At 36.7% G+C, this 16,126-nt stretch overlaps 1 protein-coding gene across 1 annotated transcript; it reads right to left on the bottom strand.

Annotated features, from left to right (window-relative positions):
• Window positions 1–12,033: 12,033 nt before the first annotated feature.
• On the bottom strand, window positions 12,034–15,776 carry LOC137831008 (uncharacterized). Its single transcript, XM_068638494.1, has 4 exons — window positions 15,507–15,776; window positions 15,252–15,413; window positions 14,280–14,498; window positions 12,034–12,412 (listed from the first exon to the last, which is right to left on the bottom strand). Exons 1-4 carry the CDS (start codon window positions 15,708–15,710, stop codon window positions 12,071–12,073), a joined length of 927 nt encoding a protein of 308 aa, XP_068494595.1. The 5' UTR covers window positions 15,711–15,776; the 3' UTR covers window positions 12,034–12,070.
• Between the last annotated feature and the right edge of the window lie 350 nt (window positions 15,777–16,126).

Consider the following 16,126-nt stretch of genomic DNA (forward strand, 5'->3'; position numbering starts at 1 on the left):
TCTTAACCTTGTGTTTTTTTGAGTAAGTTGTCGTGTAAGACAAAGCTTCCTTACCTGAGCTAACTTTTTAATTTAACACTCTTTGGGAGGGATTGCCACATTGGGGAAAAGATTCCTTAGATGAAGTGTATAGTTTTAGGGCATCGGTAGGGATTGTCATTTTGAGGCAAAGCTTCCTTAACCGTGTTTGAAAATTTCCCCTCATTCTTTCGGTCTTCATTTCACATACGCTTCACTAGATCTCCCTTTTGAAAACTCCTAGGTGTTACCTTAGAAGTTATCTTTTGGCCGCCTAAATCTTACATGCTTCTTCCCTGATTTTGCTCTTGTTTTGTTAATTCCCTTGCCATTTAAAACTAAATGCTCCATTATTGATACCTTGAATTGCATCAATGAACTAAACTTCATACCAAACTTGGATTTAAAATCTTTCCCATGTGACTCACTTGCACTATCCAACTCCTTTGACTACAATACAAGGAAAATTGATCAACACTTTCCCTTTTCAATAAACCCTTCATGAAAGTGTTAGACAAAAGCAATTATTTTCTCACCCCATAAAACATATTTTCCACACATACATCTACTCACGTGCTTTTATTTTGAACACTAACCACACCAACACACAAACATGAGATACATCTCACCCCTTTAGATAACATATTAGTGGTTAATGATGTATTAAATGACATGGACTAAAAAATAAACAATAAAGTATATTAGAGACTAAGATCAATTAAATTAAAGTTCAAAGACTAAAACTATAATACTGTCAAGATTGGTTTGATCAAAATCTATGTTCAAAGTGGTTTGATCAAAATCTATGTCCAAAGGTCCGTAGACTGTCTTAGAGATTGTAGATCATCTAGAGGTGTTAGACTGTCTAGAGGTTTTAAATAGTCTAGATGTTTGAAGATCTTCTATGTGAACCAGAGCTTCTACTTAGACCGTCTACTGCTTTTGTTTATCTTCTAGAGCTTTTAGTTGATGTTTTGTTCTTCCCTCAACTAATTCACTTTACACGTAAATCATTTCTGTTAAGGGGTGTCTTCTATTAGAAGTTAGTTAGACAATTTTGTCTGATTATATTAGAACCTTTCAGAACCTTGTACTGAATTATTTTACTTTAACGTTTGAGTTTAGAGTTGTAAGAGGCTTGAAAAAATATTAGTGTTGTAATCTTAAATTCTTTTCTTAGAATTTCTGCCTGTGTATGTAGAATGAGTTTCAATCAAACTACATTAAATTGTTTTAATTGTTTTCTGTCTTATTCTTGGTTAATCTGCTCTACCTTATTTTTCATTCACATTCTCAGTTCCTGCTCTTCGCTATTATCATGTTGTGTTTGTGCATTTAGACGGTTTAGTGAATTTGTGACTTTGCTTTATGTTAAGAAGTGGACTTTAAGCCTAACTCAACCTCATAAAACCGGCTCAATGAGGTGAGGTTTGCACCCATTTATATACTATGAAAGGCTCTAATCTCTAGTCGATGTGGGATTTCCAACACACCCCCTCACGCCGAGGCTACCAACTCGTGCGTGGAGATATATGTTATGGGTGGTCCGATAACGGCCCGATGGCGGGTGGCCTAATAAACCCAACAAATACTCGCTAGGATAGGCTCGAAAATGGCTTTGATACCATGTTAAGAAGTGGACTTTAAGCCTAACTCAACCTCATAAAACCGGCTCAATGAGGTGAGGTTTGCACCCATTCATATACTATGAAAGACTCTAATCTCTAGTCGATGTGGGATTTCCAACATATTAAGGAAATAATAATTATCAAATTATATGCAATATTTGACGATATTGTACCCAATTATATGCAATTAATTTAATAATTATAGAATCTCATGATTAGTATCCTACCTAATTAGATTGTAATTTGGGGGAGAGAAACTCCCTATATATTTCCTATACATGAAGTGATGTAATATACACATAAGAGAATAAGAAACATCTCTTCTTCTTACCATTTTTTATCATTTTCTTATATGGTATCAGAGCACCGATCTTGGTGCCCTGACAGCCTCTCCATTTTTATCCCCTAAATAAAAAATCATGTCTGGCAAAGAAGGCACAAGTAACGAGTTCGATAGAAACCTTGTACAACGCTTCAGTGCCGAGCAAATTCAGCAATTGGCAAGGGCTATTTACTCGCTCAACAATAACGGTAAAAGTGACACGTTTGTTAGCTCTGCAGGTCTGCTTGCCCATAACTCCTCTTCTAATTCTGCTTTTACGAAACCATGGATTTTGGATAGCGGAGCAACCGATCACATTGCATCTGATTCACAATTTTTCACACACACTTCATCATCATTTATTTCAAATGTTAATCTGCCCACAGGCTCAACTGCGCCCATCTCATCTACAGGCACAATTAAATTCAATGACAAAATTACTCTCAAAGATGTTCTTTGTGTTCCTTCTTTTAATTTAAATCTCATGTCCATTAGTAAGATAACCAGTTCACTAAATTGTTATATCGTTTTTACTCCACATGGTTGCATTTTACAAGACTTGGCTACGGGGAGGATGATTGGCTCAGGTAAACAACACGCAGGCTTATACTACATGTCCCCTCTTCCAAACCAAGCCCACGCATCTCAAATATCGACCGATCCTGATTTATGGCACAAGCGCCTTGGACATCCTTCTCCGACGTGTCTACAACTTGTATCTTCCTTACTACCTATCCCTATCAGTAAAAATCTCATTCCCATTCATAATAATTGTAGTATTTGTCCCAAAGCTAAACAGACAAGGCTACCCTTTCCTTTAAGCACAATAAAATCTCATTTTCCATTTAATCTATTGCATTGTGACATTTAGGGTCCTCATAAAACCCCAACTCATTTTGGAAAACGTTTTTTTCTCACTATAGTCGATGACTATACTAGATGTACTTGGCTATTTCTTATGAATCACAAATCTGAAACCCAACATCTCTTAGAGTCATTCATTACATTTGCACAAAATCAATTTCAGGCATCTATTAAAACCATCCGCGTTGACAACGGACTGGAATTTATTTCAATGTATGATTTTTTTCTTAAAAAAGGTATTAAATGTCAACGCACTTGCGTCTACACTCCTCAACAAAATGGAGTAGTAGAACGCAAACATAGACATGTTTTAAACACAGCACGAGCCCTCCTATTTCAGTCCAATTTACCATTAGAATTTTGGGGAGAATGTGTTTTAACCGCCACATATATCATTAATCGCTTGCCATCACCTTTACTAAAAAATAAATCACCTTTTGAGCTACTATATAATAAACCACCTTCACTTTCTCACCTAAAAACTTTTGGTTGCCTCTGTTACGCAACTGTTGTTTCACCTAAGCAAAAATTTGATCCGCGCGCCCGACAATGCATCTTCATTGGTTATCCTCACAGTCAAAAAGCATACAAATTATTTGATATAGATGCAGGCACTTTTTTTATAAGTCGGGATGTCATCTTCCATGAAAGTGTTTTCCCATTCTGCCAACAGTCACAGGCACAATCCTCACCTCCATTACAAGGTATTTTGCCCACTATTGACATTGACTTACCCACTCATGTCCAACATTCACTCGATCAACCTTCTTCTCTTACTCATCACAATGCACCTGAACCTCCATCAAACCAACCTTCTTTTCCTACTCGTCACAGTACACCTAAACCTCCATCAAACCAACTCTCTTCTCCTACTCGTCACAATGCACCTGAACCTCCATCAAACCAACCTTCTTCTCCTACTCGTCATAATACACCTGAACCTCCAGTAGACCAACCTTTTTCTCCCATGCCAAGAAGTTTAACACCCATTACCAAACCTTCTCCAACCGACCTTCCTGTTCGACGATCCAGTCGCACATCAACCCAACCTTCCTAGCTTCAAGACTACGTAACGGGATCCCAAGCCAATCATTCGACCACTGCCCAAGACCAACCGAATGGAACTAGGTATCCTATGCATCATTTTCTTTCTAATTCACGATTTTCTTCTACACATAGTGCATATCTTGCTAACAGCACAGCCACCAAAGAACCTCACACTTATGTTCAAGCTATCCTTGATCCAAATTGGCAAAACGCAATGGACGAAGAGCTTTCCGCCTTGCAGCTAAATCAAACGTGGACCTTGACACCGTTACCCGCTGGGCAGAAACCCATCGGATGCAAATGGGTCTATAAAATAAAGTACAACTCAGATGGTAGCGTCAACAAATATAAGGCGCGCCTTGTCGCAAAGGGGTACACTCAGATTGAAGGTGTTGACTATTCTGAAACTTTTTCGCCAACAAAAAAATTAACAACTTTGAGGTGTCTCCTCACCATTGCAGCAGCCAGAAATTGGTTTACTCACCAGCTAGATGTGCAAAATGCCTTCTTACATGACACATTGCATGAAATTATTTACATGGACTTGCCAACCGGGCATCATCAACAGGGGGAGAACATTGTATGTCGACTCAACAAATCCCTTTATGGTCTCAAACAAGCATCTCGAACATGGTTTTCAACATTTTCTCATGTGATTAAATCTGTAGGATTTCAACAGTCCAAGACAGATTACTCTCTATTCACAAGACAGAATAACTCGTCACTTACTGTCCTTTTGATTTATGTGGATGATATTCTTTTGACAGGAAATGATTTGACAGAAATTCAGCGTGTTAAAGATTGTTTATTACAACAATTTCGCATTAAAGATCTTGGAGACCTAAAATATTTTCTAGGGATTGAATTTTCCCGTTCCAAAGCTGGTATTTACATGTCCCAAAGAAAATATGCACTTGATATTTTGCAGGATACGGGACTCACAGGTGCTCGTCCAGACAAATTTCCAATGGAACAATACCTAAAACTCACACCAGACGATGGAGAGTTATTAAAGGATCCAGTCAAATACAGGCGACTGGTGGGACGACTGATATACCTCACGGTTACTCGGCCTGACATAGCATTTTCGGTTCGAACCCTGATCCGATCGGTCATCGGTAGTCGATGATGTCAGCATCAGAGAACCACGTGGACCACTCGCAGGGTGACACGTGGACCAGGTGGCAGAGAGGTAGGGGGACGATCGCCAAAAGAGGTGATCGGTGGTCAGTAACCAAGTTACCACCGACAGATCAGGTGGCAGAGAGCTCGGGGGATAGATCACCCAGAATGGTGATCGGTGGTCAGTAGCCAAGTGACCACCAGCAGACCAGTTCCCAGACTCGCGCCTGGAGGCAGAGCGCGAGTAGTGAATAAACACTGATCAGTCATCGGGTGTATTGTCATCGGGGTCTCGTGTTACACGCAGTTAAACTGGGACTAAGGTTCCCAGCGAGAGCGTTACGCATGGACCTCGCATGAGCCCACCTCAAGGAATCATGCACGAGGGTGGCCTGAGGGAACTAGTAAGCCAGTCGGTGATTGGTGATTCCCTCAACCCATTACGTGCGTGTCATCCTGAAGGGTAAGTCGCCTACGCAGAGAGTAACGTTTGGTGAGTGCGCCTAGACCAGCCACACCCGACGTTCTCCTAAGAGTATGCAATTTACCCAGATAAGAGAAGCATCCTAAGTTACTCCGCAAGGGCGTAACTTAGGCAGACAAAGAGAGGCGCTAGAGCCCTTCCAGTAAGTGACACGTGTGTGGTTAGATGTGAGTTGCAGGCCTCCACGTGTCATCATCTGAGAGGGGTGCGGTCCAGACAAAAGAGCACTCCGTACCGCTAAAGGTACAGACAGGCGCAGCCAAGCGCAGACATGCGCAGACTCTCACGCTCCCCATTGCTGATTCTGAAGGTACGCTTTCTCTGAAAAGCATGACAGGGTTCTGACACATGCCAGAAAAGCATAACAGAATTCTGTTATGCCCAGAAGCAGGGAAAGAGAGATAAAAGGCAGAATCAGAGTGAGAGTGGAGAGAAGAAAAAAAGATAGACGAAAAACAGGGTGCAAGTTTTTCTCACACACACATTACTAGTTTCCAGTTTCTGGTGGTTCTGTTGAACTAACTTGATCGTCGGAGTGCAAACAGCCGCTAGAGGCGCCGTCTGTGTATTTTGCAGGTCACATTTTGAATCATCTGAGAGAAAGTTCAGAAGGTGATTCTTCAGGAGACGCAGTCGCGAAGACAGGGCAGAGAGTGTTACGAAGCGATTCACCCACGTTCAAGTTGCCGGCAGGATCAAACCCTAAGTCAATATATACAGGATCCACGGAAACTTCATTGGGATGCCGCAATTCGAGTACTAAAGTACATCAAAGGATCACCAGAACCAGGATTGTTATTGCCATCCGAAAACAATCTGACATTAAGAGCTTATTGCGACTCAAACTGGGGAGGTTGTCAGACAACTCGGAGATCAGTATCTAGGTATTGCATTCTTCTTGGTTCCTCTATTATCTCATGGAAGTCAAAAAAAAGTATCAAGATCATCAGCGGAAGCAGAATACCGCGCAATGGCCAATACTTGTTTGGAGATAGTTTGGTTGCGATATCTATTGCAGGATTTAAAGGTGCCATGTAACTTGCCAGCTCAACTTTTCTGTGACAATCAAGCGGCATTACATATAGCAGCAAACCCAGTATTTCATGAACGCACAAAACACATTGAGATAGACTGCCACATTGTGCGAGAAAAATTACAAGCTGAGATAATCAGTCCTTCATATGTACCGACAAAGTATCAGCTCGCAGATATTTTTACGAAGGCATTGGGCAAGGAACGATTTTTGACGCTACGACACAAGTTGGGGTTCTTGATCTTCACCTACCAACTTGAGGGGAGTATTAAGAAAATAATAATTATCAAATTATATGCAATTATTGTATGCAATATTTGACGATATTGTACCTAATTATATGCAATTAATTTAATAATTATAGAATCTCATTATTAGTATCCTACCTAATTAGATTGTAATTTGGGGGAGAGAAACTCCCTATATATTTCCTATACATGAAGTGATGTAATATACACATAAGAGAATAAGAAACATCTCTTCTCCTTACCATTTTTTATCATTTTCTTATACTTTACAAATAAAAAAAAGGATTCAAGGACTAAGAAAATGTATTTTATCCTAAAAACTAATATTATATATAAATTTTTCCAAACATCAATTAATTCATTAATGATATAAAGGTAATTTTTTACATAGAGCAATAACTAATTTACTATCAAAACATTTTATATAAGTTCTTATAGCCATTAATGTAAACAAATACACTGTTTATATCATTTCATGTAATCTATTTTATAAAAAATGGTCTGTTATGCTTATCATTGGGCATATTGAATAATTATAAATGAAGTAACTTTTGGATCTATTCAATATTTTTTTTTGTTTTCCAGGGTGGTTTTTACTAGTAGTTAGAGTGATATAAGACAAAAAGAAATAGCATAATTAGAAGAACATACACTCCTTGCCAATTTTTACTCCAGTATCTTTCACATTTTTATTTTATTTTCACAATTACGATTTTAACCAGTGGATTGCTTGGTAGATCAGCACATATAGCGTCTGAAAATGTACAACTAAAAATCCTGCATCTGAGGGCCGCAAAACAGGGGTCCCCAAATCAGAGCGTCTAACAATTACCAACAACGTTAAAAGCAATAGAAATTAATTAGTTAGTTCCCTTTTCACTTTAGATACAAGTTTCATAAAGCATTGAAACAAGATTCCATTTCCTTTTATGTGTCCACTACGTCTAGTTTCCAGAACCTCATAATTCATCATCATTTGTCATCAAAGCTTGTCTCTATTATTCAGACCCAAAAGTATCGTTGACCCAATAAACAAACTTTCTCCCCGCGACATAATAATCGAAATCAATGAATAAAAATAGTGTTATTATTATTCTCAAACACCACAGACTAATCAAAAATTGAGGACAAAGAAGAAACAAGATATGAAAAACTGATATTACAAGTTTTGAGTCAAGGGGGAAACAGCAACATCCTGGAACTGTAAATAGCAACAGGGAATAATATACAAAGAAAATAATTTAGATTTAAGAAAAACAAACATGGACAAACCAAGATTGTATATCCCTAAGATGAGAGCAAAACAAGCCTAAAAGGGTTCATAGGAAGAAGAGAAAGGTATGAAGAGAATAGAAGCAATACCAAAAAAGCAATGAAGTGAGTTTAGAATAAGGCATATGCAAATCAGCGTTTGATATGTTTCACTTTGTTCCACCCCTTCTTGCATGAATCTCCAACAATCTTCACCCCTTTCTTGAGCAAGACCTTGAGCTCCTTGGCTCTATCCTTCACTTGTTGTTCAAACCCAGCCATCACCAAAAAAAACTCTTTTAGGAGAGAAAAGAATTGGGTTGTGCTGTGTTGTGTTGAAAGTGTTGGAGAAATTGGTGATGTAGTCTACAAGGTGATAGAAGAGAAGATACCACTTTAAAGAAGGAGGAGTAGTGGAATCCAACGCATCAAATGACACGTGGCGATGATAGGTTGGTGGAATTCGTTTTAAATTTGATCTGAGTCGTCATTTGATGCTTACGTTGATTGCGGGATAAGCAGAGGGCACGTGTGGGGACCACGTGTGTTGTGTTGTAGTAATGCTGACACATCTGAAAGCAAAGTGAGTCTGGCTGGGACCCACGCTAGCTCACTAATTGGCTCACAAAATCTAACAAACAAAACAAGTTGGAAGGAGAATTCAGGAAACAGAAATAGTCTAAATAATCTGTTTGGAAAAGAATATAACTTAGGATTGAGTTTAAGAATAATTGATGAATATTTTTTATTTAAATTTATTTATACGTTTTTTTAGAGTAAAGGTACGATTGAGAGTAACATAATTTTGAAGTATATAATATCTTGCATGTGATCTTTATAATCCTGTCTATTAAATTTACTATTGAAATATTTATATATTATTCAAATTTTATCCTACGGTGCAAGTATTTGTGTAAATAGTATTCAGAAATTTATAATTTCAACTCCTACATAAATTATGAGTTAGTACTTATATTATGAATTGATTTTTTATATTAGAAATATATAATGGCTACATGATTAATTTGTTTTAGTAAGCATTTTAAGTTAATTTACTATATAATTTGAGAATAATTTAATTCAATTTTTTTTTATGTAATTTTGTACATTTTATTTACTAAACCCCCAATTAACCTATTTATCCTTGTATCGTTCGGCCTCAGACGTTGACCAGGTTTGGGCGTTGACCAAAGTCAACATGATGAGACCCCCCAGGAAAGCATAGCAGGTCAGAGAAGTGTCTCCTTATGTCACGAGTAGGGGTGACCGTGGAGGAGGCGACACAGTAGGGGCGTGGAGGCCTCGGGCCTTGGCACCTCAAACAGTAATGATAGATAAAGAAAGGTGGTTTTCAAGCCACACCCCAGTTACCAGTAGGGATAGAGGCGACCCATTGGACAGAGACGACCCATGGGAGGGTCACGTCCCAGAGGGTGATCTGCATGCATGGCGTGTGAGGAAGGCAGGGAACTCCCAGGGCGGATGACTCAGAGAATGGGCGCATGAGTTGACACCCATGCAGTCACCCCCGCGCGAGTTGCACTTCGACAGGGCAACCTTACGCATTGAGAGGGCCCTAAGACTGGGAACAATGTTTCTAAGGAGTGTCCACAGAATGCGCAAGTCTCAGGCTAACACGTGGACAGAAACACCGGGAAGGTATATAAGGTTTTACGATAAACAGAACGAGGTACGTTTTACACATTCTAACTCATTGGACCAGAAGCTAGCATTTTACCGTTACAATTCAGTTACACATTTCTCTGGACATTGACCTTACGGTGTTCTGCGACGAGAAGTGTTTGGTGTTTCATGTCCAATAGCTGACTTGACCGTCGGAGTGCAAACGGCCGCGAGGACGCCATTTGTCTCTCGTCTCTCTGTTTCAGGTGTTCGCGGCGGAGGAAGGAGAACGTTGGAACAAAAGCAAAGGGGTTCTTGAAGCGCAGTTCGTAGAGACACACGAAGGTGTTCGCGTTTAGGGTTTATGGTTTATTGTTGTCTTTACTTTTGTAATTTTAAAAATTAAAACATTTTATATCTTTTTCTATCATTTTCTTTCCTCGTTCAATCAATCTTAAAAGACAAAGCCATTACGGTATTTGTTTTCATGTCTATTATTTGTTTAAAAAGAGAAAGTCCATTGAATTAATAATATAACCCCCTCACCCACCACTTATTCACTCACATATTCATGCACACAAGGTTATGGAGATCCGAAGTACACAAAATAAATAAAGAACATGAATAAAAAGGATTTTGTTGGTACATATCTGGACTTATATATTGTTTGAGAAAAAAGCTTGAGACACTGATAAATTATGTTAATAAATAAATTATTAAATGTGGGATGAGTGAGTTTTCATATGAAAACAAACTGTCATATTCAAAAGAGGATCTTGGTTACAAGTTTATTATGAATGAAATTTGTTTTATAAAATCAATTATATGATTGAAATTAATTTTAAAGTAACGTGATTTGAGTATGAACATTTTCATATAAAAGAAGTTAATAGGAAAATTTAGCGTAATTATTTTAGAATAGATTCTATTATGAATTCATGATCAATTCTTTAACATAAAATCACCATCCAACTTGAGGAAAATTGTTATGAAAAACAATTAATGATGGTGTGTTTTAGAAAAAATCCAGAGCGTTCATGTATCCAAATCATTAGTTAACGAGTAATTACTTGAGTGGTTAACATTTCTACTTTGATAAATGCAAACTTCTTTTCAAAAGATTCCTCGTTATAAAAGGATGGCTGAAGTGATTGTATATTAATGGTTAAATTTAAATACTTAAATTTTTAATAGGAGAAGAAAAATGTTATGAAGAAAAATAGCTTATAGTAGACACAATTTGGTATGTCTATGGGGGACAAAAACAGAAAAAATATTATGATAAAGACATAATCTCTTAGGGACAAATAACTATGTTTCCATAAAGAGAAAATGATAAAAAGAATAAGAACAAAATTCTTATTTGATAAATTAAAATACTACATTGATAATGTGAGTGATTTGGGTATAAATTAAAATATACAACCTTAATTATATTAATTGTTTTCCGGGACCTAGAGAACGATTCAAGTTACTCCTCTATCATCTCGGTCGGTTGGTTTGAACTCCTATTTCTCTCCAAGCAAGCTCCTCACTCTCCTCGTCTCCCTCTACCTCTCGGTCTCCACAAAGTCCAAACTCGGATGGTACCTGCAGAAGGCACTCCGATGGTCAAGTCAGATTTAGTATTCGACACTCGGTGTTCTGAGTACTATATGATGACGTACTTAGTTCTTGGATTTTGTGCCTATTTATATGGTTGTCATGGACCCCTCTCTTATTGGGTTAGGTTAAGGGGTTGAATCATGTTTAGAGGTGCATTACCTAACTCTTGATTGCTGATTAACCTCTCTAATTCTGCTTAAATATAATTGGCTTTGTGGTGTCGGTCGACGTAATAACCGAATCTGAGACATGGTCTTGGTCGTGTGGGGCTACCAGTACAATAAGTAACTTATTTTCTTTTGATAAGGTTTTTTTTTTTAATTTTAGTTGAACATATTAAAAAACATTAAAAAATACCCTTAAATGAGTGTAATCAACTTGCTTCATTAGGCTAATGTAATATTTTAATGCTAAAAGTTTAAAATAATGGGGAAGAAGTATAAGAGGTAAAGAGACTAATAGCGTGTTTGTTTTTCCATTTGAAAGGTCTTAAACACGAATTTAATAGCTTCTTCCTTTCATGTTAAGGCTCCTCAGAAAGTGATAGACAGTGTATAAAAATATAAACTCATTCAATTTCATTAAATTTTAGGAGAATAATAGACGCTCTTGAAAGAAAGCATTTTGTAGACCCTTCACTTTCACATTTTTCCATATAACTTTTAACTTCAATGTTCATGATGATTAATAATATATTTTCTAAAGCAATAATTAATTTTAAACAGTTTATTTTGTAAAACGTCAAAGTAAAGTAGAATGAAGGGAATGGAATATTATTGGGACAAAAAGATAAGAAGTTTGCTGAATCATATTTGTAAATATAATTTAATAGAAATAAGATATTACTAGGGTCAAAGCATTGTACAAGGAATGTATAACAATGGAGGAACTCAAATTCCCAGTCCAAGAATAGGAGCATCCAAGTATACACCCAATGACGAACAATTGTAGAAAGTTCTGAGCAGATAAGTGAATGGCACTGAATATAGCTGAGCTTATGGCAACAGCTTGTTGGCCTTCCATGGTGGATGAAAGTGATGTCAAAAGAAATCCCCTATAAACAACTTCTTCCAAAAGGGGAATGACAATGCAATAAGCAACCACACAAAACACTCTTGAGATCCCACTGTTTACGAGCATTTCCTTCTGTATGGGGTTGCTCACAGGCTGCAGCCATTTGGTAAAAGTAAAGTTAAAGGAAAACACCACCATTTCATAACTTTCAGTTCATCTCAATTTGCTATATACAGACTTTAAAAAATTGCAAATTTTAGAATAACTACCACATAATCATGAGGTTTGGCTGGAAGGGATGAACGAAATGATAGTTCCATTCCATGGTTTGCAATAATAATGCTTTTATTAAGCATAAAAATGACACATTTCAACAGCTCACAAAGTTAAGTAGTAGTATGAGTGCTGGATACTTTCCACAACTGAATCAATCATTCAGACTGATATACGACGTCATAACCATTCACATTTGTTAGCTTTAACAGGGTGTGCAGCAACTTCTCTAACGTATTGAATTAAAATTATTGCACGCATTTTTCAGACATATACCACTTTTGGGGCTTTATGCCATTACCTAACTTCTAAGTCAGAAGCCAAACACAACAATTGTTTCTTGCTATCTATTTCCAAATTTGCCTTTACTCTCTTATTTCTTTAATTTCCCCTTTAGTCTTCCAATAAAGTAGTTAGTGGCATGAACTTGGAATTCTTTGTTTTCTCCTATAACCAAGTACGTATCATTTTTTTTTCTTTCAAAATGCTAGTTGATAGGAACCTGAATTTGTTTAAGAAAATTTGGAGATTACCAAATTACAACAGAGGGTAGACATTAAGAGTTCCTAAATATTCAAGACAGAAAAAGAAAAGACACCACATGTCATTCCAAAACAGGAGTGTCTGGTACAACTTCATAATGTGGGGTATTTTCCATGATTAGGAAGCAAAATCTTTTGAGACAAGGTTTATTAATTATACCTATTTACTACTATGAATGCTTGTAAAGAAAGATATTTATAGAGAGAAAGGAAAAAACATAATGATACCAGTTTCTGGGTCACACTACCTACAGCTGTAGTGGTATTGAACAAGACGGAGTTTGAAAGAAGATTCTTGATGCTTCCAACAATCTATTAGCATTGGTCTTACACAATTTTACGAAGATACAAGGCCTTGAAGGGACCTTGAGATGTCAAACTAACAAGTCACAGTTGGTGTAGCATAACACCTTGTGATTTGCAAAGGAGATCATGCTCCTCGAGGAAACTTAAATCCTGAGGATTCCCACCACTGTCTGGACACTCGAGAATAAACAACTTGGAAGAGAATTGGGTGCCTTGCGTTTGTAAATGTGCAACGAGAAACTAGGAAACCTTTTGGAAGCCTCAACACTTTTTTTTATCTGAGAATAATGCTTTCAGTGACTTGGTAAAATAAATAAAACTCTGAAGAACTCCAGCGGGAATTGTTGTATAACTTGGTTTCCCTTGACTTGGAATGGTAAAGAAGAACCTTCTTCCATCTTTTTCGATCCATCAAGCTATCAACACCTCTCATTAAATACTATATGTTCTGTTATCCACCATATCCTTTGGTTGTTGTTTACTCTTAGAAATTATTTCTTTGCAAAAACTACTCATTCCATAAAGCCTTAAAAACCTTTGGTTGTTGTTTACTCTTAGAAACTATTTCTTTGCAAAAACTACTCATTCCATGAAGCCTTAAAACCTTTGGTTGTTGTTTACTCGAAACTATTTCTTTGCAAAAACTACTCATTCCATAAAGCCATAAAACCTTTGGTTGTTGTTTACTCTTAGAAACTATTCCTTTGCAAAAACTACTCATTCCATAAAGTCTTAAAACCCGAATTAGTGAAACGGTGCTACTTATTGTTCTACTATGAGACCTATGCAAGCAGTAAAGACAATGCAAGGAGAACTATAACAAATGTGCAATCATATAGTTTATATTGCTTTTCTACATAAATGAAATGATATAACTGGGAAAAAATGTAATGACCAACCTTGGAGCCATATAATAAGTAAGCAAGTAGAGACGTTAAGAAAATCAGAAGAGCAAGAAACCCAAATCCCAGAGCTGATGACAGAAACCAGTTCCTGTAGCTCAATAAGTTGTTCTTTTTGAAGAAATTTGAAAACTTGTATTGTGGCTTAGCTGTGTGCTTCAACAAAACTAGAGCCCCACTAAGCTCGAGAATCTGAATGGTGAGAAGAGATAAGGCCTGCATCAGCGAGGGAAAATATATTGTTAAAATATCTGCTCAAAAGACATAACACTGTGAATCAATGAACCTAAACTCTGGCAGAATGTAAAGTCAGACCGTGAACTAAATCTAGAGATGAAGGACCATTTATAGTATATTGCACTGCCTTAGAACTTCTTCTAACATACTCACTGGACAAGTGAACATAAGAAAACGCCATTTTAAAAAGAAAGCTATTCCAAGCACAAGAAGACAGCAAAGTGCAAACCTTAGAAAAACAACTTCCAAATCAATCTTGCAGAAGTAAAAAACGAGTACTGTTGATATACCCTATTAAAGCAACAATAATAGTAAGAGTAAGTGCTTATGTGGAAATCAGTTCAGTTGAACAGGACGCCAATCCACCTCCTTGCATCCTCCTAGATTTACTCCTTTGGAAAGTGGAATTTTCCGTTTACAATGCTTCCAAAAAATTTCCAAGCACACCCTAAATCCTCTTCTCTATCTTTTGGTCATCAATCAATTCTTCTCATTCATTTATTGGGTGTTAGCGCTTTATTTCTTAGTAAGATAATGGTAACATACATTTGAAGTAGCAATTCTGTGATAAAACATTTGGAGTAATATTGTGCTGACAAGTTAACTTCTTAAAGAGACTAATTAAATAACAAAAATCTTTAGAGGATAGAAACAGTAACATCCTAATATTTGATGACATAGGGGTTTAATCAAATGATTTTGGGAAATAAATGAACAAATAACAAAAGTGACCTCAGTTTGTGGGTCAAGAACTGGTTGTCCATTGAAAAAGGCCACAACGGATAAGCCTCCAAAACTGAAAGGGATATGCAAAGCGAATAAATACAGTGCAAGATTGCTCCACACATTCCCACTCTCCCATGGGCTATCATCATCTTGCAAGGCTGAGAATCCCTGTAATTTGGAATAACAAAATGAATAATAATATTAGGTTCTTGATAACATCAGAATTAGATGACCTCGGAAAGATTCAGCAACATTTCATACCTGAGAAAATGGTGTTTCTTCTTCTTCCTTTTTGCAAAAGCTCTTAAAACTGTTGCGTTGGGAGGGAGTGCATCTCAACTGCAGTTTCGGTGAACATTTTTTGCTATAAACCGTGTTTGAAGGGTGAAAACAGTGAAAGGGTGTGCCCAAATCATCACTAAGAAATTTAGCATTAGCAGATGAACACCCCAGAACAAACAACATTTGACTCTTGAACTCAATCCTTAATTTATTTATCCTACGTTAGTGTTCCATGGGTACTACACAACTGCTTAAAATTTTAAATAGTGTTTTTATCATTATATTTACTTTGTAATTTAGTGGTATTATTATTTTGAAAATAAAGACGATTCATTTAAATTTCTTGACCTTATAAAAATAAATAGATTTACCATTCAGTCCAATATTCACACGGTCATCATATGTTGTAATATACATAATAATTAATTATATTATGATATGCACTATATTAAAATATAACATGAAAAAAATATATTAAAATAAAAAAAATAAAAATATACGATATGAATTTGTGACCATTAAATTAATTTTAAATATGTACTAATCGTAGTGTCCGTTATGTATATATGAATAAAAATAATATAATAATATTTGATATT

The sequence above is a fragment of the Phaseolus vulgaris genome, chromosome 11 (assembly GCF_000499845.2).
Source record: "Phaseolus vulgaris cultivar G19833 chromosome 11, P. vulgaris v2.0, whole genome shotgun sequence".
NCBI classification, from domain to species: Eukaryota; Viridiplantae; Streptophyta; class Magnoliopsida; order Fabales; family Fabaceae; genus Phaseolus; species Phaseolus vulgaris.